This window comes from Sus scrofa, chromosome 13 (assembly GCF_054392235.1).
Source record: "Sus scrofa isolate SSC_HxYL_T2T_F1_AM1 chromosome 13, Sscrofa_HxYL_maternal_Yorkshire_Landrace_v2.0, whole genome shotgun sequence".
Classification (NCBI taxonomy): domain Eukaryota; kingdom Metazoa; phylum Chordata; class Mammalia; order Artiodactyla; family Suidae; genus Sus; species Sus scrofa.
This window is the reverse complement of record NC_139395.1, coordinates 43,734,665-43,759,405: the sequence shown is the minus strand read 5'-3', so window position 1 is coordinate 43,759,405 and position 24,741 is coordinate 43,734,665. Positions and strand designations below refer to the sequence as shown.

Sequence of the window (24,741 nt, the reverse complement as noted above, 5' to 3'; positions counted from 1 at the left end):
GCCTTGTGGGTGGGTTAAGGATCCAGCATTGCCACAAGGTGCAGTACAGGTCACAGATGTGGCTCAGAACTGGCATTGCTGTGGCTGTGGCATAGGCCAGCAGCTGCAGTTCTGATTCAACCCCTAGCCCAGGAACTTCCATCTTCCACAGAAAGAAAAACAAAAACAACAACAACAAAAAAAAAAAAAAACACGTACGTGCACATGAAGGTATGGAATAAGGATATGGTACATATCACCATATTTACAGCAAATTTTTTCTTGTACTTCACTAGGTATTCCTCCAACCAATTCTTAACGCTTTTTTAAGTAGTCTTTACTTCTTGATGTTTGGGGTGTTTGTTTCCTTTGGGGTGTTTTAATGTATGGAAATTTATCAGTAAAACTAATCTATCATTTGGGCTAAGAAATTACCGTCACCCTCACAGTCTTAAAGGGACTTGTAGTATTTTATGGTGAACCACTTCCTTGCCTGATCTCCTTTAATGCATGTGATATTGATTTCACTAATCTGGTTTGTCAGCACGCTCTAATACTCTGTGGGCCACCTAGAACATTTTGAAATCAACTGACTGAAGGAGCAAAGAGCAGAACTGAAAATAGCCTCTTGCCCACTAGAGACCCCACTCAAATGCCATCGCTGCTGTAAAGACTTTCTGAATCCTGAGTTCTTCCCTTCTTTAACGTCCTGGCTGCTTTCTCATTTGTAATTAGGCAGGGCGGGGAGAGTTACAGAGGACCCTGGAAGTATCACATGTATGAAGCCATATTCCAAAGGCTCTGTCTTCTTTAAGATAATCACCCTAAATGATTTTCCCCTATTTTCCACCTGCTACCAGTTCATTGTTTCTCAGACTCTCTCTCCTTTCTCCTATATAATCTTCAAGATTTTTACTCTTTTGGTGTACCACTTCTATTAATTTTTAGTTAATCACTTTCTTTATTATTTCATCTTTTTACTTAAGGTAAAGCCTCACCTTAGTGCCCCAATCTCAAGATTTCTCGAGTAGGAGAACCTCGGGTTTCCTAAATCCCTCCACTTCTTTCCTCAGATTCTATCTTGGCCACAGAATCTTGCACACAGAAGTGGCTCTGTAAATAGTGGCAGAATGAGCAGATCTGTCATTGCTGCTAAGAAGACCATGATCACCTTCCTGTTTCTCCTTTTGCCTAGTCTAGTCTGTAAACTGCTTGAAATTGGTGGCCCCGGTGTTATGACTAGTAATTTACAAACCCATAAGAGTCTCATTTTGTAATAATCTAAACACAGTTGTCATTTTATTTACATTGAATTATGCTGAAAGGTATACGATAGCCTTGTCCGTTTGCCTTCCATCCATCCTTCCAAATGGACACACATATGTGCACACATACAAACACATTTTTTAAATTGTCACAGCAATTTTTTTTTTTAAAAAAAAGAGTGAGGCTGAGACGCTCCCTGTTAAAGTAGGGTGGAGCTGTTCTCCCTCACAGCTCGAATTATTTGCTTTGGTAATCAACTCAAGCTAGTAAACAACCCACAGCACGAGCTCAGCCTTTTCATGAGCCAAGTTCATCAATTTAAGACCAAAATCCATGTTCATATTTGCTGACACTATTTAGACAGCTTATATAACAACAGTCAACTCAGCTGGGTAGATAGGATAACAGTGATATTATAACATCCTTGGCACAGAAGATTTTAAATTAAAATAGAATTTTAAATTAAAATGAACTAGCTTATGCAGCTTTTCAGAAAAACCCCCAAGCCACAAACTCATTCACCAATGACATATTTGCATTATCTACCCACTGCTTTGGTCCTCCTACATTAATAACACTTAGCAAGCACAGGAGTTTGCTAGCAGGAAAATACATTTCAATTTCCTTCGATATGCCAACTGCTGAACAACTGTGTTTACTTAAGTGTCATACAAGTGTTTATAAAATTCTTTCATTTTACATCCACAACGCCTAGTAAAATGACCTTCTGTGTGAAATTAATGAACACCTACTGTAATAAGAAAGAATCAAAGATTGTGAGGATTAATTATTGAAATGGAATATGTCTAGCCTATTGTAGGCACTCAATAATGGCAACTGCTGTCAAATTTGACAAACTCATTAAACAGAAATGTAAGAGATGGCATAGTAAAGTAAAAAATTTAAGCTTGGAGGGAGTCATAATGGGAGGCTGAGAACCTGCCCTTTAGATTTTGCAGGGAGCCAGAGATTCTGCCCCAGATATCACAGGGGGCCAAGCCAATGCCCTCAGGCCAGCCTTCCATGTCTGGGGCTGCTCCAGGTTACACACCGGGGAGTCTCTCAGCTATTCTTGTCCCTGAAGCTTGAGATCCTTCCAAAGGCAACTGCCTGCATATCATCCCTAATCATCCAAGCAAAGGACTCCTGACCGTGCCCCAAGACTTTGCCAAGCCCCAAACTGGAAAACTGCCCTGTCACCCCCTTCTTTTCAATAGTCATGGGACACTCATAAGCTCCTCTAAACAGAGGGTGATAGGCCTTACATATAGAGGGACAGAGATAAATTTGGAAAAGAAGCCCTGTCACCTGTATTTGGGTGGGACTAAATGGTCAAAAAAATCCTTGCCGGTAAGTCCTGAGATTTAGATTCCAGACCTAATTCTGCTGCTTCTATTCCTGGCCAAGACACATTTCTGGGCTGCCTTTCCTCACCTGATGATACTATTTCTTTCTAATTCTTGCTTTGTATGAGTTGAAAATTACCATTTAAATTACTTCCATTTTACCATATTGACCATTTAACTAATAAACATTTTTGTTGCTGCACTTTTTCTAAAGATAGCGTACCTTTGTAGGTTAGCTTTATTCTACAGAATTTATCTGCTACCACTTAGTTCTGGCAATGAAAGTTTCAAGATAAAAAATATTGAGCTCAGTTCTTGACACAAATACTAAGCTTTGTGCATAATTTGGTATATCATTACATTAAATAAAATGAATATGGCAATAAATGAAAAGAAAAATGAAATTCTTGAAACTAGAGTATGATTTAACACACAGTGTACCAGAATAGTTCACACCTGCTTTCTGGTTTTGCTCTTGAAAACCTATTTGTATTAGTTTCATCACAAACTCAAGCCTCAGATGCCCCCACCTAGGCCTCTGAGATCTTGGACATGTGACATTTGCTCTCAGTCTCTTCATTTATAAATTAAGCAGGTCTCTAAAATCCTGTCCACACTTTAGGTTCCAACTGTGATCCATTTTACAATCCACTGTGTAGCACCCGAAATCAACATAAATCCAAAAAGCATTATTTAAATCAGTTTATCTATCTGTGAGTCAAGGATAATACCAAATATAATCTCCTCAGTTTTAGGTCTCCCAGAATCTCAGAAAACTCCTCACTCTGTGCTCCTTCTCATTTCAGGGTCTATCCCACAGGTTCATTTTTTACCTTACTGGTTGTCTCCCTGTGATTGTATTTGCTCTTATTTCTGTCTTCTGCATCTTTTAGGACAGTGTTTCTTAAAGAGTGGTCCATGATCAATCCTGGAGGGTCAGTAAAACTGAGGTTACAAGGACCAGAGTTAGACTTCCTGATTCAGGATTTCTGGGGGTGAGGCGAGGGAAGCATTTGAACAACATGCCTCACTCACCAGTCTAGACATGATAGTTTGAAATTCACTGCCCTTTCACCGATTCTGCGAGTTTGTTTGTTTTAAGAGAAAAGATGCTATATTAGATTGTTACTGTGAATATAAGGGGGGGGGGGGCGGGTGGAATGAGAGCAGTGGGGAGTGGGTCGTTAAAAGCTCTATCCAGGAACCTGGCAGCGCTGGTGATGTCGACCTTCTCGGCCAAGTAGAACTCTCGAGAAGAGAAAAAAGTCTGGGACGCCCCACGAGACCATTGAAAGGTAGGGAGTCAGTGGTATAGGCCAAGGCTGTATGGGCTGTCAGGCCACAGGAAATATGGGACAAGCCGCGAGCAGCAGTGCGCACCCTGAAGCCCCGCAGCGCGCGCGAGGACTGAGGCACCAGGCAACCGCCCCTCTCCGACTACCGTTGGCAACAGCTGGCGGCCGGCAAAGTCGGCGTGGCGGTAAAGGGAGGGACTTCCGGTCTCTAGGAGTAAATGCGCATGCGGCGGTCGGTCGGTCGTAGGGCTCTTCCTGTCGCGTGACCTTGAGGGCCAATAAACGTGCACAGCTCCAGGGTCACGTGCATCGGTTCCCATTAGCAACCAGAGGCTTCTAAACAACCCGCCACCTCTCTATCGCCGCCCCCCATCCTCCGAAGTCCAAGTTCTCTCGGTGACCCCTGGCTTGGGGGGCTGTGCTTGGCTTCTCGCGCTCCTCTAGGCCGTTGAATCCCGCCCGCCTGCCGCCATGGTGAGTACCCGACCCGTTGGCGCCGTCCCGCCCCGAGGAGAGAGGCGGAGCTGGGGTCCCAAATGATGGTGTGGCCTGCAGCGGATGTGAGTTTGCCTCTGGGCCTCCCTGTCCTCAGGGGAGGCCGCGCCGGGTGCGGGAGGCTCTTTTAGCCTCAGCCTAAGCTCTTGGTGGAACCCTCTCCTAGCAGCCGCGCTCCACCACGTCGCTCTATTCCTTGCCCTGGCCTAAAGTGCCAAGTTATAGCTCACAGGTGGCTGACGAAGAGAGCTGGAGGGAACCTTCTAGCAGCAGAAGGCCCAGGACAGGATTTTTGGTTCTAAAAATTACCAAGTTTTTATACACACACACACACACAGACACACACACACACACACACACACACACACACACACACACACCCCTTTGGCGGTGTTAATTATGTTAACGAACTGAGGAGGGAGAACATGAATGAATCCAGCTTCCTGATGGGAGAGTGATGAGTCCCAGCTCCCTCATTTTACAGCTAGAAACTTGAATGACATTTCTTTTGTTTTCACTCGTTTGGAGGAGCGTACGTTTTCGGGTGAGCTAGAATATATCCCAGTAATCACTCCAGAGGATGTAGCATACCATCTTACATAGCAACTGTTCTGAAGTGTTCAGAAAAAAGAGTGAAACCAAGGTTGGGGGCACCACTGGAAATCCCTTAGAACCAGAATTCTTATTTAGTCCACCTCTGTGCCAAGCAATCTTGGCAGCTGAGTGTACAGCTGTACAAAACGACCATTCCCTACCCCTTCGTGGGCTTTTAGGGCCTGTCTCATTCATTCTCTTGATTTTCCTAAAATATTAAGAAGTTGAAGAAATGATGGTGATGTCACAAAAAAATTTGACGTCTGATTACGTGCTATCTTCTGTCATTACTTTACATCAATTTGCAAAGCACCTACTGATGCTTTGGTGTCAGGCTAGTAGGTTGAAGATAATAATAGATTCTTGGGTTATTAAAAAGATAAATGAGATAATTCATATAAAACAGCACAATGTCTTAAAAATTAAGCGTTCAGTATATGATAGGTTTTATTAGGTTGTACTTATTTTTTTTATTACATTTTCCTCCTCATACTTTTCACAGTAGAACTGTATATGGACTTTGGGACATGGTCAGGAACAGGGAACCATTTCTAGTACCTTTGTTCCTTTCCCCCTCACTTTATGGCCCAATCTCAGGACACTAGTGTGGCAGTGCTCTGGTAGGACTCTTGCTCTGTTTTTAGCTCTTTTTATTATTTTAATAGAATATTTCTGGAACAAAATTAAAAGAAATTTTGATTCCCCTTTTTAGATATTGCCCTCTTTTTTCTATGTATTTTAGAGTTGATCATCATATTGCCTGCTCTCATTAGCAGGTGGCGTCACTGGTGTTAATGGGGTTAAGTAATTTGGTAACAGAGAGTTGCATAACCAGGCATAAATCTGGTTTTTAATCCAGTGCTTTGGGTACTTACACCCATTCCTTTTTCTCTCTAATGATATGACTCATGTATATGCAGAGTACATGTGTGTTTATGAGGACGCAAAGATTTGTGAGTGCCAGTTCTTCACAGGATGCTATTTCTCTTACTGAGCTCAGCTGCCTATTTCTGCAACTTTTCTTCACTCCCATCCATTTTAGAGGAACTTTTCTGTCTTTTGTCCTAAAGTTCATCGTCAGTTTGAGTAATTATTTCTTCTTGGTCTTAGGACAGTCTTAACTCTAATTGATGGAAGAGAAGATAACGAACAGCTCCATTCTAGAAGGAGCTGTGTGGTATAAGCATGCCCTCACAAGCTTACAGTCTAGTTGGAGGAGCCACACTTGGGGGGAAATAAAAGACAACTACTAGTATGAGGTAGTAATCAATTTGTGGTGTTTCCATATGAGTAGCAGAGATGATACGTGCTAGTTTTTGGAGGAAGGCATAACTGGAGTTACTGAAGGTACATTGGGAGGCTTCACAGAGTAGGTGAAACAGGTTTGGTCTTGAAGGATGGGTAGAAATTTGGTGGTTTTCTGGAGCATGCTTGTACTGGCTGGTAAGAGGCAGTTTTATCCAGGTTTTCTCATCTCGGCATTCGGTGACAGTATATTATTAGTAGCTTGAAATCAGCCATGCTGGGAGTATTTACATCATGGAAACCAGCAAGGGCTGCCGATCAGTTTCATACTCCCCACCCCAAATGCCAGTTGTTAAGCATTTACCTGCACGCCACTGTGTTAGGTTCACATTCTTGAATAGGAATGGAAAGGTACTTTTGGTCAAGGATTGGGTAAGGGGAGTGAAAGTATAAGCCGCAAATGTTCAGTCATGCTTCAGGCTGATTAACAGACTAGTTTGACTGAAGTAGAGTGTTCTTACAGTAGAATCCTGGGAAACAGGGTCAGAGAAAGAATTGCGTGAGTATGGAAGCCTTATGAGTGTAGATTGAATACTATAAACAATGAAGAATGAATGAAAGTTTCTTTATGGGATTTTTTTTTTTTTTTTAGCAAGTTGTGACTTTGTTTTGAGATGTTTCCAATTGTGGAATATTCTTGCCTATGCACTTATGTGACCAGAAGGTATAATAAGGTTTCTAATGGTGGTAGTCAGTTCTTTTGGTGGGTGTGTGTGTGTGTGTGTGTGTGTGTGCGTGCGTGCGCGCATGCTTTTTAGGGCCACACCTGGGGCATATGAAAGTACCCAGGCTAGGGGTCGAATCAGAGCCACAGCCACAGCAACACAGGATCCAAGCTGAGTGTGTGACCTTCACCACAGCTCACTGCAGTGCTGACCCTTAACCCACTGAGCAAGGCCAGGGATCGAATCTGCATCCTCATGGATACTGCTGAGTCACGAAGGGAACTTCAGGTTTTGGGTTTTTTCCCCACATCCACAGCATGGATCTGCCAAGGATCAAACCTGTGCCACAGCAGTGACCTGATGCCACAGTGACAACGCTGGATCCTTAACCCACTGAAAAAAATTTTTTTTGTATTTTAAATGCCTGGTGGAAATCTGTCTTGTGAGTCACAACTTAGGTGCATATGCAGCTATAACATGTATATGTTCTTTTACTTATTTAAATTCTGTCATTTTCCAAAAAGGATTTGGAACAGCAGAGTTGAGATAAGCTATGGAGTTAGATTACCTGCTTCTGATCCCTGCTTTCCCACTTACCAGTTCATTAGCATAGGTAAAATTTCTTCTCTGTATCTCAGTTTTCTGTCTGTAAAGTAGGATTTTATTACCTTTTTCAGAGGGTTGTATTGAGGATTAAATGAGAACATGCCTGGCACATCGTAACCTCTGAATTTCTAGCAGTTATCATCATTACTACTACTATTTCTAAAGTTTGGCGTTAGTTCAGGAGTTAGCCAATAATCAGTGTAAACCAAAAACATAAGGAACTTTTTCCTTTCCATCATAGTTACCAGTTTAACCAAAGAAGGTAGAGTCACGAAAGTAAGGCAAGTACATACCTCAAATGTGTTGGTTTACATGGGTCAATGTGCCTTAGCTAGTTGTTCGGAAGCATTAGTCTACTGGATAATTAAACCATTAGAGAGTATCATGATATTTTGAGTAATTCCTACATTATTGAAATTTAATATCTTGAATGGTAGAAATATTTAAAAGACTGTGGGGAGAGAAAAAGATTTGGTGGAGTTGTTCATATGCAGTTGGGGTACACATCTGTAGGTCAGCCTGTTATACTTGAGAGTCAGGTATATATAGGTAACTGTTGAAGCCTTGAGATAGATTATGTTATCAAGGAGAGGATAGAGAGTGACAAGAGTAAGGTTCCAAAGGCAGGGCCCTGGGAAGTGCAGATACTTAAGAGGCAAGCCCAAGAAGAGGAGCCTCCAGATGAGATCCAGAAGGGGAAGGTGGGGTTAGCAGTCAAAGAATGGAGATCAGTGGACAGCAAGACATCAGCCATAGTTGGGTCTGTAATTAAGAAGTTGTTGGTGAGCTTTACAAAGGCAAGTTGAGCAGCGTATAGAATGAAGATAGCAAGAGTAGAAGGGAAGTAGAGAAATGCAGTGGTAGCTGGAGAGAATCTCTGGTTTGGTTTGATTTTGTTTTTTAGTACAAATGAGGTTTGTGTACGTAGTCTTTTCTATAGTCTGAAGGGAAGAAGAAGCCTATAGAATGTTGCGAGGGGGAGTAATTGGTTAACTGAAGCCCCTAGGAATTTGAAAGAGAACAGATTAAAGCCTCATGAAGGAGTGACCTTTAGAAGGAGGAACTCTTTCCGTTCACTTGTCAGGCACATGTCTGATGTGTGCCAGGCACTATGAGGAGTCTCTGGGATACTCAGGGAACCAGGTGGGCAGGGTCATGGCCCTCGTAGACTTATGTTCTAAGAAAATTGAAGCTGCCGAGAGGAGGTAAGGATGTGCATAGATGCAGCAAAGCCATGGTGAGGGACTTGGGGGTGAAGGAGATCATGCCTGGTGACCTTCCTGGGGATCACACCAATGGCCTTGACGATGTCGGCAGCAGCACTGTGTGCTGAGGATGAGACGTAACCCTAGAAAAGAGGCTTGCAAGGTAGACTTTCATCTCTCACAAGAAGGCTATGATAGATCAGGTTATTCTTAAAGATAATTCTGACTCATTGAGTCTCCTCCATTAGATGTTCAATTTTATAATTTCCTTTTTTAATTTTCTATATAGCTATAAAATGAAAAAGAACTTTATCAATCTCTAGCTTATAGTTTTCAACTCATATCTGGTTTAAATCAAAACCGATTAATGCCTATTCCAAAATTAAACAGGAGTTCCCTAGTGGCCTAGGGATCCAACATTGTCACTGCAGTAGGTCCAGTCACTGCTATGGCTCAGGTTTGATCCCTGGCCTGGAAACTTTTGCATGCCGTGGACGAGGCCAAACAAACAGACATTATTTTTTTTAAGCTGTATGGTATGGGATAAGGTTAAATTGCTGTAATAGAGATCCAAAAAACAGTGGCTTAAAGAATACAGAAGTTGGAGTTCCCATCTTGGCTCAGTGGAAACGAATCTCACCAGCATCCGGGAAGACACAGGTTCGCTCCCTGGCCTCACTCAGTGGGTTAAGGATCTGGTGTTGCCATGAGGTGCGGTATAGGTTGTAGACAAGGCTCGGTTCTGGTGTTGCTATGCCTATGGATATGTAGATTGGACTCCTAGGCTGCTAATCTCCATATGCCACGTGGGTGAAGTCCTAAAAAGAAGAAGAAGAAAAAAAAAAAAAAAACCAAATTGGAAGTCCCACTGTGGTGCAACAGGAATAGTGGCATCTCTGCAATACCAGGATGCAGGTTTGATCCCCTGCCTGGCACAGTGGCTTAAAGGATATGGCGTTGCTGCAGCTGCAGCGTAAGTCACTACTGCAGCTCAGATCTGATCCCTGATTCAGGAACTCCTTTTGCCATGGGGTAGCCAAAAAAGAAAAAAAAAAAAAATACAGAAGTTTATTTCTCTCACACAGAAGAGCCGTCTCACTGCTCACCTCAGGTGCCTGGGTCGGTGCTGCTTCACGAAGTCATTCAGGGATACCGTCTCCTTCATCTTGTGCTCCCCCAGCCCTCAGGGCATTGTGCCAACCATGCACATGCAACCACCTCTTCCAGATTTCAGAGAAATAGGGTGTGGCAAAGGTGTGCCCCATGTTGTAAGGCCCAGGGTTTGGGAATAGCCCTCATTCTTCTGCTCATATCTGTTGCTGAGAAGTAGTCACACGGCCATACCTGACTTCAAGGAGGGGTGGGGGATGTCCACTCATTGGGCAGCCCTGTGTCCAGGAAGATGGAAAAAACATAGTGAGCATCTAGCAGTCTCCACCACAGGATAGCCTGTATGTTTTCCTTCTTTCTTTCTTTTTTAGGGCCACACACGCAGCATATGGAAGTTCCCAGGCTAGGGGGTCAAATCAGAGCTATAGCCACTGGTCTGACCACAGCTACAACAATGCCAGATCTAAGCTGCGTCTGCGACCTATACCACAGCTCACAGTAACACTGGATCCTTTAACCCACTGTGCAAGTCCAGGGATCAAACCCGCATCTTCATGGATGCTAGTTAGATTCGTTACCTCTGAGCCACGAGGGGAACTCCTGTACGTTTTCATTGTTGGTTCCTTTATTGCATCTTTGAGATTAACTCATTACTTTTCTCTTTCAGGCAGAGTTGGGTCTAAATGAACACCATCAAAATGAAGTTATTAACTATATGCGTTTTGCTCGTTCAAAAAGAGGCTTGAGACTCAAAACTGTAGATTCCTGCTTCCAAGACCTCAAGGAGAGCAGGTATCAGAGGACTTGAAGGGAGCTCAGTGGAAAGGAACATGGATCCTTTCTGTGGCCAGCATGGGGTGCTGTAGCATAGGCTGTCCAAGCCATCGCTGCAGTATCCTGGTCAACAGTTATTCACTGAGAGCAGCTCTGCTAAGCTTCATGGATGTGTGAAACTCAGGAAATTGGGTTGGGAGCCATCTGTTATCAGACACACACATGATAATTAGGGCATTGCAAAGTTTCAGAAGAGCAGTCAGGAAACTGAAGTGTTTGTGGGTTAAAAGATTGACTTGCTGTATTAAAGATTCCAGAACTTCAATTACTTGAGTTATTAATTAGAAGACATAACAATTAGCAAAAAAAAAACCTACCCAGGGTTTTTTTTTTTTTTTGTCTTTTATTTTGGGGCTGCACCCGCAGCATTTGGAGGTTCCCAGGCTATGGGTTGAGTTGGAGCCGCAGCTGCTGGCCTACACCACAGCTACAACAATGTGTGATCCATGCCATATCTGCGACCTACACCACAGCTCACAGCAAGGCCGGATCCTTAACCCACTGAGTGAGGCCAGGCATCAAACCTGTGTCCTCGTGGATGTCGGTCAGATTCGTTTCTGCTGAGCCACAAGGGGAACTCCCACCTATGCAGTTTATTTCAAAGAACTAGAAGAGGGGAAAACAGTAGGAAACCATGAAAAACTTGCTGACCAGTACCAAAATCGTTAGTTGGTTTGCAGCAAGAGATGATAATTAGTTTGATTGGACCAACAATGGAAGGTAATAAAAGTCCACAGAAAACTTAATAATGAAGGATAATAGGGAAACCAATGAAAAGGACTGAGTAATATAGAGACAACAGATTACTTGGAGATCAGATTTTGGCACACTTAAATGTCACATAAGACGTAAGTGAAAAAGGGCTCCAAGTGAGCTGTAACTGTCATGAAGTCATGAACTTCAGGCAGTAGCAGAGACCATGAGGTGTAGACTATTATCTGTCCGATCTATTAATCTAATCTGATTCTCTGGCTTCCTGTCCCTCAGCAGATGTAAGCAACAGTCTAATCTGTGAGGCCGTGGGACAGCTAGAGAAGGTACTTTGTTACTTACTTTATGCATCGGAGTACCTTAATTGCTATTCAAACAATGAACATGGGTTGCTCAAAAAAAAAAAAAAGGCATATTCTTAAAGCTGATTTGCTTTGTTCTATTAAAGACTATAGATTGTTCATACATTTAATAAGGACATATCAAAAATAGTTAAAGTTCTCTTTTTTTAGAGTGGTTAAATTATGCTGGGTAAATGAAACACTAAGAAGGGTGAATCAGATAGTACTAACTTGAGCATAACTGTGATAAAAGTTTGGTGCAACTTCATTATGTCCTTTTGAATGAGGAAAAAGATAACCTGGGATTGAGGCCGTAGCTCTTCACCTGCTGAGCATCTGAGGCCTAAAGGACTTTGAGGATGGAGACAGGGAGAGGAGAGGGCTGTGTCGTTGGAAGCAGGAGGCATGCGTGGAAGCTTTCTCAAGGATTCAGCTGTTGGGCATGAATTGCTGAGATTGCTGGCAATGACTGTGAGGATGAGTCACCCTCAGTGGAATCGTGAGCGTGTCACCTCCATCCTCAGAACCTGTGTTCATCTGTGAAGTGAGAGGATAGGTGAAAGTGGCTCCAGGGTTCCCTTCTAACTCAAACATTCTCTGTGGGAGAGTGGATTGTTAATAATTTGGGGAGGATGTTCATTTTTATGGAGTGGTCAGTGGAACCTTAAAATAAGTTTTTTTTTTTTGAGTCTTAAGAATGCTAAAAGAAGCAGTATATAATTACCACTGATTTTCTCATAGGTATTTACTAACATGTAAATGGTTTGTACAGTTATTGAACTGCTAGACAAATAATCTAAAGGAAAGAGAAATTACCCCTCTCAGGTGACTTATGAAGTAATTAAAATAATTAAATGTGATGAAACTAATTTCAGGGAGATTAAAAAATTTTTCACCAAAAAGCTAAAGAAAAAGTTGATAGTTGGGGGAATGTTTCTGAACACGTACTTGTATTAAAGGATGTGCACATTTGAAGAACAAGCCACAGTTTAATCTTCTAAATAGACATCAAAAATTAATTGAGCTTAAAAAAATTAATTGAGCTTAAATTATTTTCAAACTGTTTTATTAATAAAGAAAATAGTTCCCAGAGAGACTGTCAGTAACCCTTAAATCAATTCTATACGTGACATGGGTTTCTTAGTTTTGTTTTATTTTGTAAATGGTTTTTGCTCTTTATTCAGAGGCTTTGGGTTGTGGTTGTTTTTCAGGCTAGTGGAGGAGACTTTCACCATAGATGAAGTCTCTGAGGTCCTGAATGGGTTACAGGCTGTGGTCCATGGCGAGGTGGAGTCTGAGCTCATCAACACAGCCTACACCAACGTGCTGCTTCTGCGGCAGCTTTTCTCACAAGCTGAGAAGTGGTACCTCAAGCTCCAGACAGACATCTCTGAACTTGAAAACAGGTAGTAAAATTTGTATCCACACTTATGACAAAGAGGCCCAAGCACAATCTTAAAAGTTAGTGAATATCTTTGCTGCTTCTTTTCATGGAGCTACTGTGTGAGAACATTTGGGTAGGGTAACAGCAGAGGATCCAGGTACATCCAGGTGCCATGCGTTCAGCGTCTTCTTCAAAATGCTGTTTCCACGGTTTCTCACTGTTATAAAGGCCTTGGAGATTATGAGATTGCTCTTCAGCTATTATTAATTATTCCTTATGGGATCTTTGTTGCCCTGATCATTATTATAGTAAGTCTTTAGAGATAGGTCAACTGAGAAATAAAGAATATGAAACAGCTGAAAAATTAATTCAGATACCATCAAGTCACACGTGGTATTGCAAGTTTGTTTCTAAATAATTTGCATTAAAATTATATTCTACTCTTTAAAATAGGAAACATTTTTTCAAAGTTTTATAATGTGAACAGTATCAAAAAGCCCCTTAGTTTTTAAAAAATATGGTAAAGTCAATGAAATTGAAATTCACACTAAGAAAAGTCATGCCAGAGATTGGAAAGACTGACAGCAAGCCCGGGGCTGTTCACTAAGCACAGGTGCCATGCAGCGGCTCATGGACATGCTGAGCAACACTGGTGGTGGCCTCAGGTAGGGAAGGAAACCATTTTGCTCCTCCAACTGTCAGTAGGAAACTAGTGAGAAAACTTTTGAGAAACTGACCTACTAAGAAGCTTAAAAGAGTAGTTACTGCCATTCACTCTGTAAGCTTTTGCACAGTCAGCCCCCAGTGTACCTTTGCAAGTAAAAGGAAATGTTTAGGTGAATCACCCCCAAACCATCCGTCCTCTTGAGAATTCATCATACTCTTTTTCAGTAGATATGAACTAGTCCTGCTCTTTCAAGGCTCCTCTATTAAAATCCGTTTTCCTTAAATATCTACCAGCTAACAATATATATTATAGAGCATTCGCCCTTTTGCACTTCAGAAATACAGAGTTGACTACAAATTTCAGACATAGTTGTATTAACATTGTCTTTTAGTTCTAGCAATTACATTGTACACTCAGTAGGTACAAAATACTAGATGCTATGGAAGGTTCAAATTTGAGTCCATGGAACTTGGATTCTTGACCATTAGTAACTAAGTATTATTTTTGATATGGTGAAGTTTTATTCATCTTGCTCTATAGTCTCTGGCATGTTATAGAGATTGATATCAGTCCTTTTATTCCTGTGTGTATAATACAAATCGGTTCTAAATGCGTCTTTTCATATTTGCTTTTATCTTCCAGAGAATTATTAGAGCAAGTTGCAGAATTTGAAAAAGCAGAATTTATATCTTCGAATAAAAAGGTAATTTTTGGTCATTCCAAGTCAAAAGCTTAGTAGCCAGTGTTTAAAATCCTCAAGTGGGAGTTCGCATTGTGGCTCAGGGGAGGGGAAACGAATCTAACTAGCATCCATGAGGACGCAGGTTCAGTCCCTCTCCTTGCTCAGTGGGTTAAGGATCTGGCATTGCCATGAGCTGTGGTGTAGCTTGCAGACGCGGTTTGGATCCTATGTTGCTGTGGCTGTGGTTTAGGCTGGCAGCAGCAGCTCCGATTCGACCCCCTAGCCTGGGAACCTCCACATGCTGCACAAGTGCAGCCCTAAAAAGACAAAAATAAAATAAATAAAATAAAATCCTTGGAGTTCCTGTCATGACGCAGCAGAAAAGAATCCGTCTAGGAACCATGAGGTTGTGGGTTCGCTACCTGGCCTCGCTCAGTGGGTTAAGGATCCGGCATTGCCATGAGCTGTGGTGTAGGTCACAGACACAGCCCGGATCCCGAGTTGCTGTGGCTGTGGCGTAGGCCAGCGTCTACAGCTCCTATTAGACCCCTAGCCTGGGAACCTCCATATGCCACGGGAAGCGGCCCTAGAAAAGGCAAAAAATAAAATCCTCAAGCGGCTCAGAGCATTCAGAGTTAAGGTGAGAACTCTCAAGGAAAAGCATTTGACTCAAGAACACAATTCAAGACTTACCTCTCACATTTTTAGACAGAAGAAGAAAATCTTTGGAAGTAACTGAAAAACTTTGTCTACCATTTCTCACACACATGCATGCATACATGAAGTCCCTGCAGTCCACCTGCCTCCCAGCCGTGTGGGCTCTTCACTCAGACAACGCGGAGCCCAGGCTTTGGGGGCTGTCACACATCCTGGCACTGTCACTCCCCAGCTGTGTGACTCTGAGCAGGTTACCTAAGATGGCTGAGCCATGTTCTCCTCATCCATCAAGTGCAGACAATGCTAGTAGTTACCTACTTCTCTCTTTAATCATGCTCATAATCTGCAGTGACCACTGAGCATATTCCATTGTGTAGAATTACCATAAATACTGGGTGGTGTTGCATAGTAAAACGCTGCTGAGATGCATCCATGAACATTACACATACAAAACAATTGTCCAGTTATTCCTCTGGCTAAGAAATTTTTGGGTCAAAAGGCATGGGTTCTTTTGTCTGAATATATATAGCTAAACCGCTGGCATATTTGTGTCAAGTTAGTAATCAGTAATGTAGTTGTCTAAATTCTCATCATTATTACAGTTTTTCCCAGAGCCTGGGGTTCATACAGAAAGCTCTGTTTCAGCTCCCACAGTTTAAAAGCCCCGTCCCTAGATACTAGAATCTATATGCTCTGTCTTTTAGCACTTTCCCATCCTCCTTTCTCTTCCATCTGTTGTTGTTGTTTTTAAGGTATGAGGAGGACGGGTTTCATTTTCATCTCTAACTGGCCTTGAGCACTGTGGGCCAGGTACCGGTCTGAGTACTGGGATATAACAGGGAACCAAACCAACAAAAACCTAGCTGACATCCCAGTGGATATGTTTACACAGTGTCTTCCTCTTAGAAAGTACAGGCATTCAGTGATTACACATAATTTATCCTGTGGCGATTTCAGTTTGTTTTCTGTATTTCGTTTCAGCCCATCATAGATAACATAAGGCCAAAACTTGCTCCACTTAATGAAGGTGGAGCAGCAGAACTCCTAAACAAGGTAATGTTGCCATCATTTGAGAAATGTCAAACCCTCTGAGGATGTATGCTCACTGCCTGCACAGCTCTAGAGTAGAGAGACTGGGGCAGAAGGCATTGATTTCTGCTTCAGTCCACTGAGGGTCATTGGCCTGTCACAGTAGTTGTACTTAATGGTATCTGGTGGGCCAGAAGAGGACACACTTAGCTCCTAAAGAGTGTGATGCAGCTCTTGATTGCGTCTTTTCATGATGAAGTAAAGAGCATGGAATTTTGGACAGTGTTTATTGATGGACATTTGAAGTTTATGATCTGTAATAACAATGAAAGGACTTTTTTTTTATAAGGTGTATAAAAATTACCAATACACAACTATTTTTCATGACTCCTGTGTTCTCAAATTATGCTAGATATTGTTACATAAAAAGAAATGTAATACCTGGCCTTTTGCTCTCAGAAATGTTATAGTCTCTGGAGTTCCTGTCGTGGCGCAGTGGTTAACAAATCCGACTAGGAACCATGAGGTTGCGGGTTCGGTCCTGCCCTTGCTCAGTGGGTTAACGACCCGGCATTGCCGTGAGCTGTGGTGTGGATTGCAGACACGGCTCGGATCCCACGTTGTTGTGGCTCTGGCGTAGGCCTGTGGCTACAGCTCCGATTCGACCCCTAGTCTGGGAACCTCCATATGCCACAGGAGTGGCCCAAAGAAATAGCAAAAAGACAAAAAAAAAGAAATGTTATAGTCTCTTTGGAAATGGAGAACTTATATTCCGGAAACAGAGACAGGAAACTGCTGACCTGTGCAGCATAGGGTGGCAGAGAAGACACTGTTCCATATGAATAAGAGTAGTTAAGGACAGGCTCTTGAGAAAGGCAGTGCCTCAGCTGGGCTGATAAGTGAAGACAGATTGAATTGTCAGAGGGAAGTGAAGGACATGGCTGGCGGGGGAACAGAGCGGCAGCCGTCAGAGGCAGTGGAGGCTGACATGCCTTGGAGCAAAGCCCAAGCTCTCTGCCTGGGTATGCTGCATGTGCTGGGGTATAGTAAGAAGAGACTGGACCAAGAGATGATACTCATAATAGAACTACTGATCAGCAAGGGACTTTGGCCTTGGCTTATCAGAACCGTCTAGGGGCTGGGCACGGAGTGTTGGAACAGTGAGGATTGTGTTTTAGGATCAGTGGCCAATGGTGTACACAGTGTAGGTGGAGGACAGACCCAGGAGTTGCAGGCTCAGCTAGGTGGGAGATGGTGAAGTGGATGACTTCGGAAAAAGGCTGAGAACAGAGGACTGAAAAAAGTCTGGGAGACTGTGAAAGAAGGATCTAGAAGACTTAGAGCCGAAGTTGACTCACAGGTGTTGAGGTTGGTGTTCTGGGTGAAACTGGGATATTTCCAGTAACTGGGGCATGCAGACTTTTGAACTATTACGTAATTTGAATTTAATTTAAAAATTAAAAGGGAAACAAGTGATTTCAAATATTAAAAACACTTTGACTAACATAAACTTGAATTTACTCACAAAGGAAATTTTAAGACTTCAAGAAGAGAACGAGAAATTAAAGTCAAGGCTAAAGGCCACTGAAACACAGGTAACCAAGAAGTACTTTAACAAAATTGTTGGAAGAGTGACTTGCAGACTAAATGCTGACTGTGTTTTGTCTAAACTTGATTATAGGCAACAAATGCATTGGATGAGAAGTCAAAGCTAGAAAAAGCACTGCAGGATTTACAGCTTGATCAAGGAAATCAAAAGGTGAAATCAGTTTTAGCCATCTTTTTCACATTTTCTAAATATAATCAATTTTTAAACTTTAATAAGTCTTATTTACTGTTATGCTCCCTGAGAGGGAGGCCACCACTGTTGTCCTGCATCAGGACGTCCTTGTCCACCAAAGGCCAGGTGCGGGCCTGGTCAGGGCAAGGGGACAGATACACAGCTCATGTGCCTCACATGTCTTGAGAGCCCTTTTGCATACGAGATGGTCATAGTTTTTTCTTAAGTTCTTCCCCCTTTCGCTTTGCCGTTCCAGTTACAGTGGGGGAAAAAAAGGGAAAGGAAGAAAGGAAGAATTTTTAGTTAATTGGATTTGTGCCCAGGGCTTATTACACAGAAATTATTACTTTAGTTTCCCTTTGGTAAGTATGACAAAATAGAATGAACTTACTAGTCATGCATCCTAATCCATCTTTATCTCACAGTGGCTCTGTAATACAGTGAAATCGGTGTTGAAGTTTTCCAGGCTTGTCTGAGTGTAATGACTGGGTATCACTCCTCCCTGGAAGTCATGGTGTGCGAGGTTCTCCCTCCCATAAAAGCTGTTGAGATGCTGTAATAGGATCATGTCGGCAGGACCATTTGAGTGAATTTTCAGTGCAGCACCGGCTTTTCTAGTGGTTGTAGTACCATTGTGTATGTCTGCTAAAGAATCCTAGGGAATTCCCCGTTATGGCTGAGTATTACTGCCCATATCCATGAGGATTCAGGTATGATCCCTGGCCCTACACCATGAACTGTGGTGTAGGTTGCAGACACTGCTCGGATCCTGAGTTGCTGTGGCTGTGGCATAGGCCAGCAGCTACCGCTCCAATTCAACCCCTAGACTGGGAACCTCCATATGCCATGGGTGCGGCTCTAGAAAGACAAAAAAAGAATCCTTAAACCTACTTCATTAGACATTGGTTGCACTTTTTCTGTGGAAAATTTCACACATATACAGGAGTAGAGAGAATAGTGTAATGAACCCCAGGTACTCGTCACTCTGCTTTACCAGTCAGTCATCAGGACGTGGCCAGTCTTATTTCATATTTACCTCTACTTTCTTCTCCCCTCCCCCATGCTTTTTTTTTTTTTTGATGTATTACATAATTTCATCTGTAGATATTTTTTAAATAGAAGGATACTTTTGGAGTTCCTGCTGTGGTACAACAGAATCAGCAGCGTCTTGGGAGCATTGGAATGCAGGTTCAGTCCCGGGGCCTGGGACAGTGGGTTAGGGATCTGGCAGTGCAGCAGCTGTGGTTTGGGTTGCAGCTGTGGCTCAGATCTCATCCCTGGCCCAGGAACTCCATATGCCTTGGGGCAGCCAAAAAAGAAAAGAAAAAATAGAATGATACTGCTTACATGGTTTAAAAAAAAATACATGATTTTCAATCATTATATGCCAAGGACCATAAATTTATAAAACAGCTAAATACTCTAGAACAGCTTTATAATTTCTCACAAGTAAAACAGTTGGACACATATTTGGATGGTGAATTTGTTTTAAAAGCCATTATGGACTTTGCTCCAATTTTACTTGTAAGATTTTGGCAAAAGTAAAATACAGGCCTTTACCAAATGCAATGAAGTAAAATCTTTTTAAGACCAGATTTCAAAAATAAGTAAGAAATGTTTCTTTTGATGATAGTACCCCTTCATCTTGATATTTAGCAATTACAGACCATTTTCCTGTTTTATTAATATAACTTTTTTCTGTTATAAATGTTATCTAGTTAAAAACAAGGTGCAGGCAGGGAGAACATCCAGCTGCTTGTATTACACTGACAAAGTGTACAAATATGTGCATATCAAATTAACATTAAAAACTCAAAGTCTTATAAATTTAACAAGCCATATAATCAGTAAGCATTAATTAGGCTCTCATAATATTTTATTGTAAGTAATGACTAAAATGTATCTTACATTTTTCGATATAAATTGTAATTGATTTTTCCATCGGTATCATTCAAAATTCTTAACAGGGATTTTTTTTTTTCACGAGGATTTTTTTTTAACTTTTCAAAAATGGAACTTACTTGCCAACCCTATCTCTGGGAAGGAAACTGCCTTGTCAAATTTAGGATCTCACCTCTCTTTTCCACTTTGGAATTCTAGTAGTTCATAAGTCATGCTTTACTTACTTAGAAATCAGTGACCACTGAGTGTCAGCCTACACAGGACACTATGTATTGGGGGCTGAGGGTAAACTGGGCAGGCTGGTGACCTTCATGGGGCTGGAGCAGCAGAGTAGGCTAGCAGGGATGCTGAAGTGCACATGCAACACACAGCACTCTCTGTTTCCATCACCTGTGATGTTGAATCTAAAACAGTTACTATTTAGGATGCCAGCATGAAATTAAGCACTTGTATGTATTCTTCACAGGATTTTGTAAAGGCCCAAGACTTGAGTGACTTGGAAAACACAGTTGCTGCTTTAAAGAGTGAATTTCAGAAGACACTTAATGACCAGACCGAAAACCAGAAGTCTCTGGAAGAGAATCTAGCCACGGCCAAACATGACCTCCTCAGGGTGCAGGAGCAACTGAGCATGGCTGAAAAGGTAAGATTTGTTTGTTCACGTCCAGTTAAGTGATGAACACAGTGTAAGTGTAACTAAGGAAAATGTTGGACAATTGCAAATTCACCTTATTTTTTCTCAAGGTATTAGGCAGTTTGTGTTCTAAAGATTTGTCAATTTCAGGCACTGAGATTTTGCACTAAAATATCTGTGATGGGAGTTCCTGTCGTGGCTCAGTGGTTAACGAATCCAACTAGGAGCCATGAGGTTTCAGGTTTGATCCCTGGCCTCAATCAGTGGGGTTAAGGATCCGGCATTGCCATGAGCTGTGGTGTAGGTTGCAGACTCGGCTCGGATCCCACATGGCTGTGGCTCTTGTGTAGGCTGGCGGCTACAGCTCCAGTTAGACCCCTAGTCTGGGAACCTCCATATGCCTCTGGTGTGGCCCTAGAAAAGACACACACAAAAAATATCTGTGATGATAAAAAAAAAAAAAAAAAAAAAAAAAAACACACTCCTTCCTGTTGTGTGGTAAATACGCCACCACAGGTGGCCTGCGCCCACTACCTTGCACCCCTGTATTTCTCTTTCTGATTGTCTCTCTTACAGTCTGGCAGAGGGATGGGAGGCTTTTTTAAAAGTATTCTATACCTTTTTCTTAAGGTATATGAAATATGTGGAGAACTGGTTTAGTTTTTGTTTTTGTTTGCTTTAGGAATGAGACTCTTAAGAATAATGGGGCCTAAAATCTAACTGAATTAAAAATCCTCTTCCTGGAGTTCCCTGGTGGCTTAGCAGGATAAAGATCTGGCATTGTGGCTCGGGTTGCTGCTGTGGTGTGGGTTCCATCTCTGGCCTGGGAAATTCCACATGCCATGGCTGCAGCCAAGAAAAAAAAAAATCCTTCTCCTAAAATATTGGCACTACTATGGGATTTGGAAAAAAGAGTGTGCTTGTTTTATCTGAAAATGAATTTACTTGTTCAAATAGATTTCCCATGTGTGTGGCATAGTATGTTTGAGTTACTTGCTAATACTGTATTTGGGGAAATGTTACTATTTTATTGTCTTCTCATTTCAAAGAATGTATTTTTAAGGTTCAAATAGTCTTAATTTTATGTAAGTATATATATGTATTTTATTTAGAAAATAATATAAACAGAATCTTAGTAAAATTAGAGCAGAAAATTATACATTTTCATCAGATTTGTTCTCTCCTTAGATGTTTCTTAGTAATGTGCTGACTTTTTTTGCTATGCAGGAGTTAGAGAAGAAATTCCAACAAACAGCAGCGTATCGAAACATGAAAGAGATTCTTACCAAGAAGAATGACCAAATCAAAGACCTGAGGAAAAGACTGGCAAAGTAAGCGCTCCTGACCCTGCCTCTCAGATTGTCTCCCCGCTGCATTGTTGTCTGCCCTTCATTAAATCTAATCTTGTGTCTGGAGAGGTCAGGCCAGCAGGGAGCTGCTCTGTCATTCAGTCCAGAAGCTTGCGTTTGAGGGAAGCAGAGGGGTTGTGGCCAGGCCTCGTTTCTAATGCCCTCCAGGGTTTCTTCTTAGGTTCAGCCAGACTGTTAGAGTCACACAGGGCTACACTAGGCTATTCTTGGCAGTGGATTCACTTAGCAGAATGTTGGGCAGGGCTGGGCACTTCTCAGTGGGCTCCTGCATCAGTCAAGACCTGGTTGTGCTGTGCCCTCACGTGACAGTTTAGGTGCTAGAAAGTGAGGTCCATGTGTGGCTGCCAGAGGCAGTATGGCTTAGAAGTCCATGGCCCACATAGGACTTGTGTCTCTGGTATAGGCAGGGACACAGCTGTGTACAGGAACTCACTGCAGACAGGGAAGCCTAAGCCGTGGCTCCCACTGCAGATATATAGCTAGCTATTCACAGTTCTCCTGGTCCAGATGTAGTCTCCCAATCAAGGTCATTTCTGTTGTCAGCACTTCTGCCTGGAAACTCAACTGTCATTTCACCCTAATCAGGGTTCCAGGGGACCAGAGCTGGAAAGTGAATCCAAGGTCAGATTTGTTCTTAGAGAAGGGAGTTTGTTAACCCTTTACCCACAAAACTGTGTCAGCTGTTTGTGACCATCAGGGTGTCAGATCATTACTGAATCTGCTAAGCTATCATGGATCTAGATGCCAAATGTAGACTTGGAGCCTGAAGGTGTTGAGCAGTTACCTGGTCCATTCTCCACCTGCTGCAGGATCCCCTGAGTCACCCTTGTCATGCCTTGAATGTATCTGACTTCTACTTTAGCAGTGATTTTCAGGGAAAAAATGAAGTGTTACCAGTTAAGTCACTGGAGATATTTTGGCAACAACAGCAACAGGTGAGGTATCATGATGGTATGGTCTTAATTTAATAAATATCTATTTCCAGATACGAACCTGAAGATTAAAAACTGAAGAAGATTTCATCTGAAGGCTGCCACAGTGTGAAAGTACAAAGCTGTTTCTCACCTCAGGCATGTATTTGAAGCAGTTTATTATATTCCCTGTCTTTATTTTTCTATGATTTAGAGTTTGCTTCTAATATTTAGAACTAGAGTTCCTATTTCAGTTAACTAATTGAGAAGAGAGAAAACTTACCGACGGATTCTGGCCTCTTGTCTCAAACTCCTCTCTGCCTAGTGCTCCAAAGTCTTAGTTAAACTGCAATGAGAACTTCATAGCAAAAAACAGGCTTTTAGAGTGGGAAGAAGAGACTTACTCTTTTGCATTAGTATAAAGAGTACACCTTTTCAATAAATGTTAATGCCAGCATTGTCTGTAGTTGTACATTCCCCAGAGTAAAAGTAAATACAGAATTATTAAATATAATTACAAATAAACCTTATTTTTTAAAATGAAATTGATTTCTCTATTTAATCATCAAAAATATATGAATTTATTAAAAATATGAATACCATCCATTATAAGCATGATTTTTACCAATTACAATGAAAATTAACAGTGAATATGAGGATTCGATTAACTCCTTCAGTTTCTCTGGCTCAAAGCTGTGTTTAGCAGAGGAGGGTCAGACATTTTTTGTAGCACAACTTATCATGAGTCTGTATCAGTGATGGAAAAGGCAAAGCCATCCTGTACTTTTACAGTCGAGAAAGGATCTGGGCTCAGAATAAATGTGATCTTTATATTTCAGGTTCCAGAGTATTCCTTTATTTTTTAAACTTTTGTATTTAAATTTTTTTTTTTTTTTTTTTTTTTTTAAGGGCTGCACCTGCAGCGTATGGAAGTTCCCAGGCTATGGGTCGAATCGGAGCTACAGCTGCTGGCCTACACCAAAGCCACAGCAATGCGGGATCCAAGCCGCATCTGCTACCTATATCACAGCTACTTAGCGAGGCCAGGGATTGAACCTGCATCCTCATGGATCCTAGTCGGATCAGGTACAGCCCTAGAGAAGACAAAAAGACAAAAAAATATATAAAAATTAAAAAATTAATTAAATGAGAACACTTTCAAAAAATTTTATTCAATATAAAATAAATTACCATGTAAACTAGCTATAATGGAAAAAAATCATTATATAAAAAATTAAATTACCAGATCTCAGATTCAGTTTTAGAGTATTTATTTATTTACATGCATTTATAGGAACTGCATTTTCAAGAGAATTTGTATATCCATCAGTCCTGCTTTTTCTTGTATAATTTTGAGTAAATCATTAGAAATTAGGAATCAAATCTGCAGTGACTAATACAGCAATATACTATAAGGATAAACAATATACTATAAGGATAAAGTCCATAAAGCAGTAATGCCTCAGAAAGAAAGGACTTACTTTTTTTTTCTTTTTTCTATTTTTCTTTTTTTTTGGCCACCCCATGGTATATGGAGTTCCCAGGCCAGGGATCAGATCCGAGCCCCAGTTGCCACCTACACCTCAGCTGCAGCAACACCAAATCCTTTAACCCACTATGCCAGGCCCGGTTCGAACCTGCATCCTGGCGCTGCAGAGTGCACCACCAATCCCATTGCACCACAGTGGGAACTCCAGGAAGTACTTAATCTTAACACATTATTTAGAAAGTAATTATTGCCACTTCCAAAGGCAGAGTATCACACCCTAAATGAATATTTTATTCTCCAAGAAGAATCCTAATGGGAGGACAAGGCTCATTATTTTTATTCCAGCTTTTAATACTAGCCTTGAATTTGATGTTTTTCTTGTAGGTTTTAATGTTAAAATACTGAAGGAACAAATGATAATGGGTAAGATAATTTCCCCAAAAAAGGACACAGAGGGGAGTTTTTAAAAGATGGATGCATCAGA

General features: G+C 41.6%; 1 protein-coding gene across 2 annotated transcripts in view; it reads left to right on the top strand.

Moving 5' to 3' along the window:
• The window catches only part of LZTFL1 (leucine zipper transcription factor like 1), an 88,220-nt gene extending 64,907 nt beyond the window's left edge, over nucleotides 1-23,313 (top strand). Inside the window, exons 1-10 of one of the 2 annotated variants that reach the window (XM_001926820.5) lie at nucleotides 4,215-4,360; nucleotides 10,534-10,658; nucleotides 12,964-13,158; nucleotides 14,446-14,506; nucleotides 16,124-16,195; nucleotides 17,701-17,766; nucleotides 17,853-17,930; nucleotides 20,320-20,496; nucleotides 21,715-21,818; nucleotides 22,843-23,313. In XM_001926820.5, coding sequence (XP_001926855.2) covers nucleotides 4,358-4,360; nucleotides 10,534-10,658; nucleotides 12,964-13,158; nucleotides 14,446-14,506; nucleotides 16,124-16,195; nucleotides 17,701-17,766; nucleotides 17,853-17,930; nucleotides 20,320-20,496; nucleotides 21,715-21,818; nucleotides 22,843-22,861 — 900 coding nt within the window. In that variant the 5' untranslated portion in view covers nucleotides 4,215-4,357 and the 3' untranslated portion in view covers nucleotides 22,862-23,313. Of the gene's footprint in view, nucleotides 1-4,214; nucleotides 4,361-10,533; nucleotides 10,659-12,963; nucleotides 13,159-14,445; nucleotides 14,507-16,123; nucleotides 16,196-17,700; nucleotides 17,767-17,852; nucleotides 17,931-20,319; nucleotides 20,497-21,714; nucleotides 21,819-22,842 lie in introns of those variants that run through there. The other variant, XM_084988048.1, reaches the window with a different exon arrangement.
• Nucleotides 23,314-24,741: the final 1,428 nt, after the last annotated feature.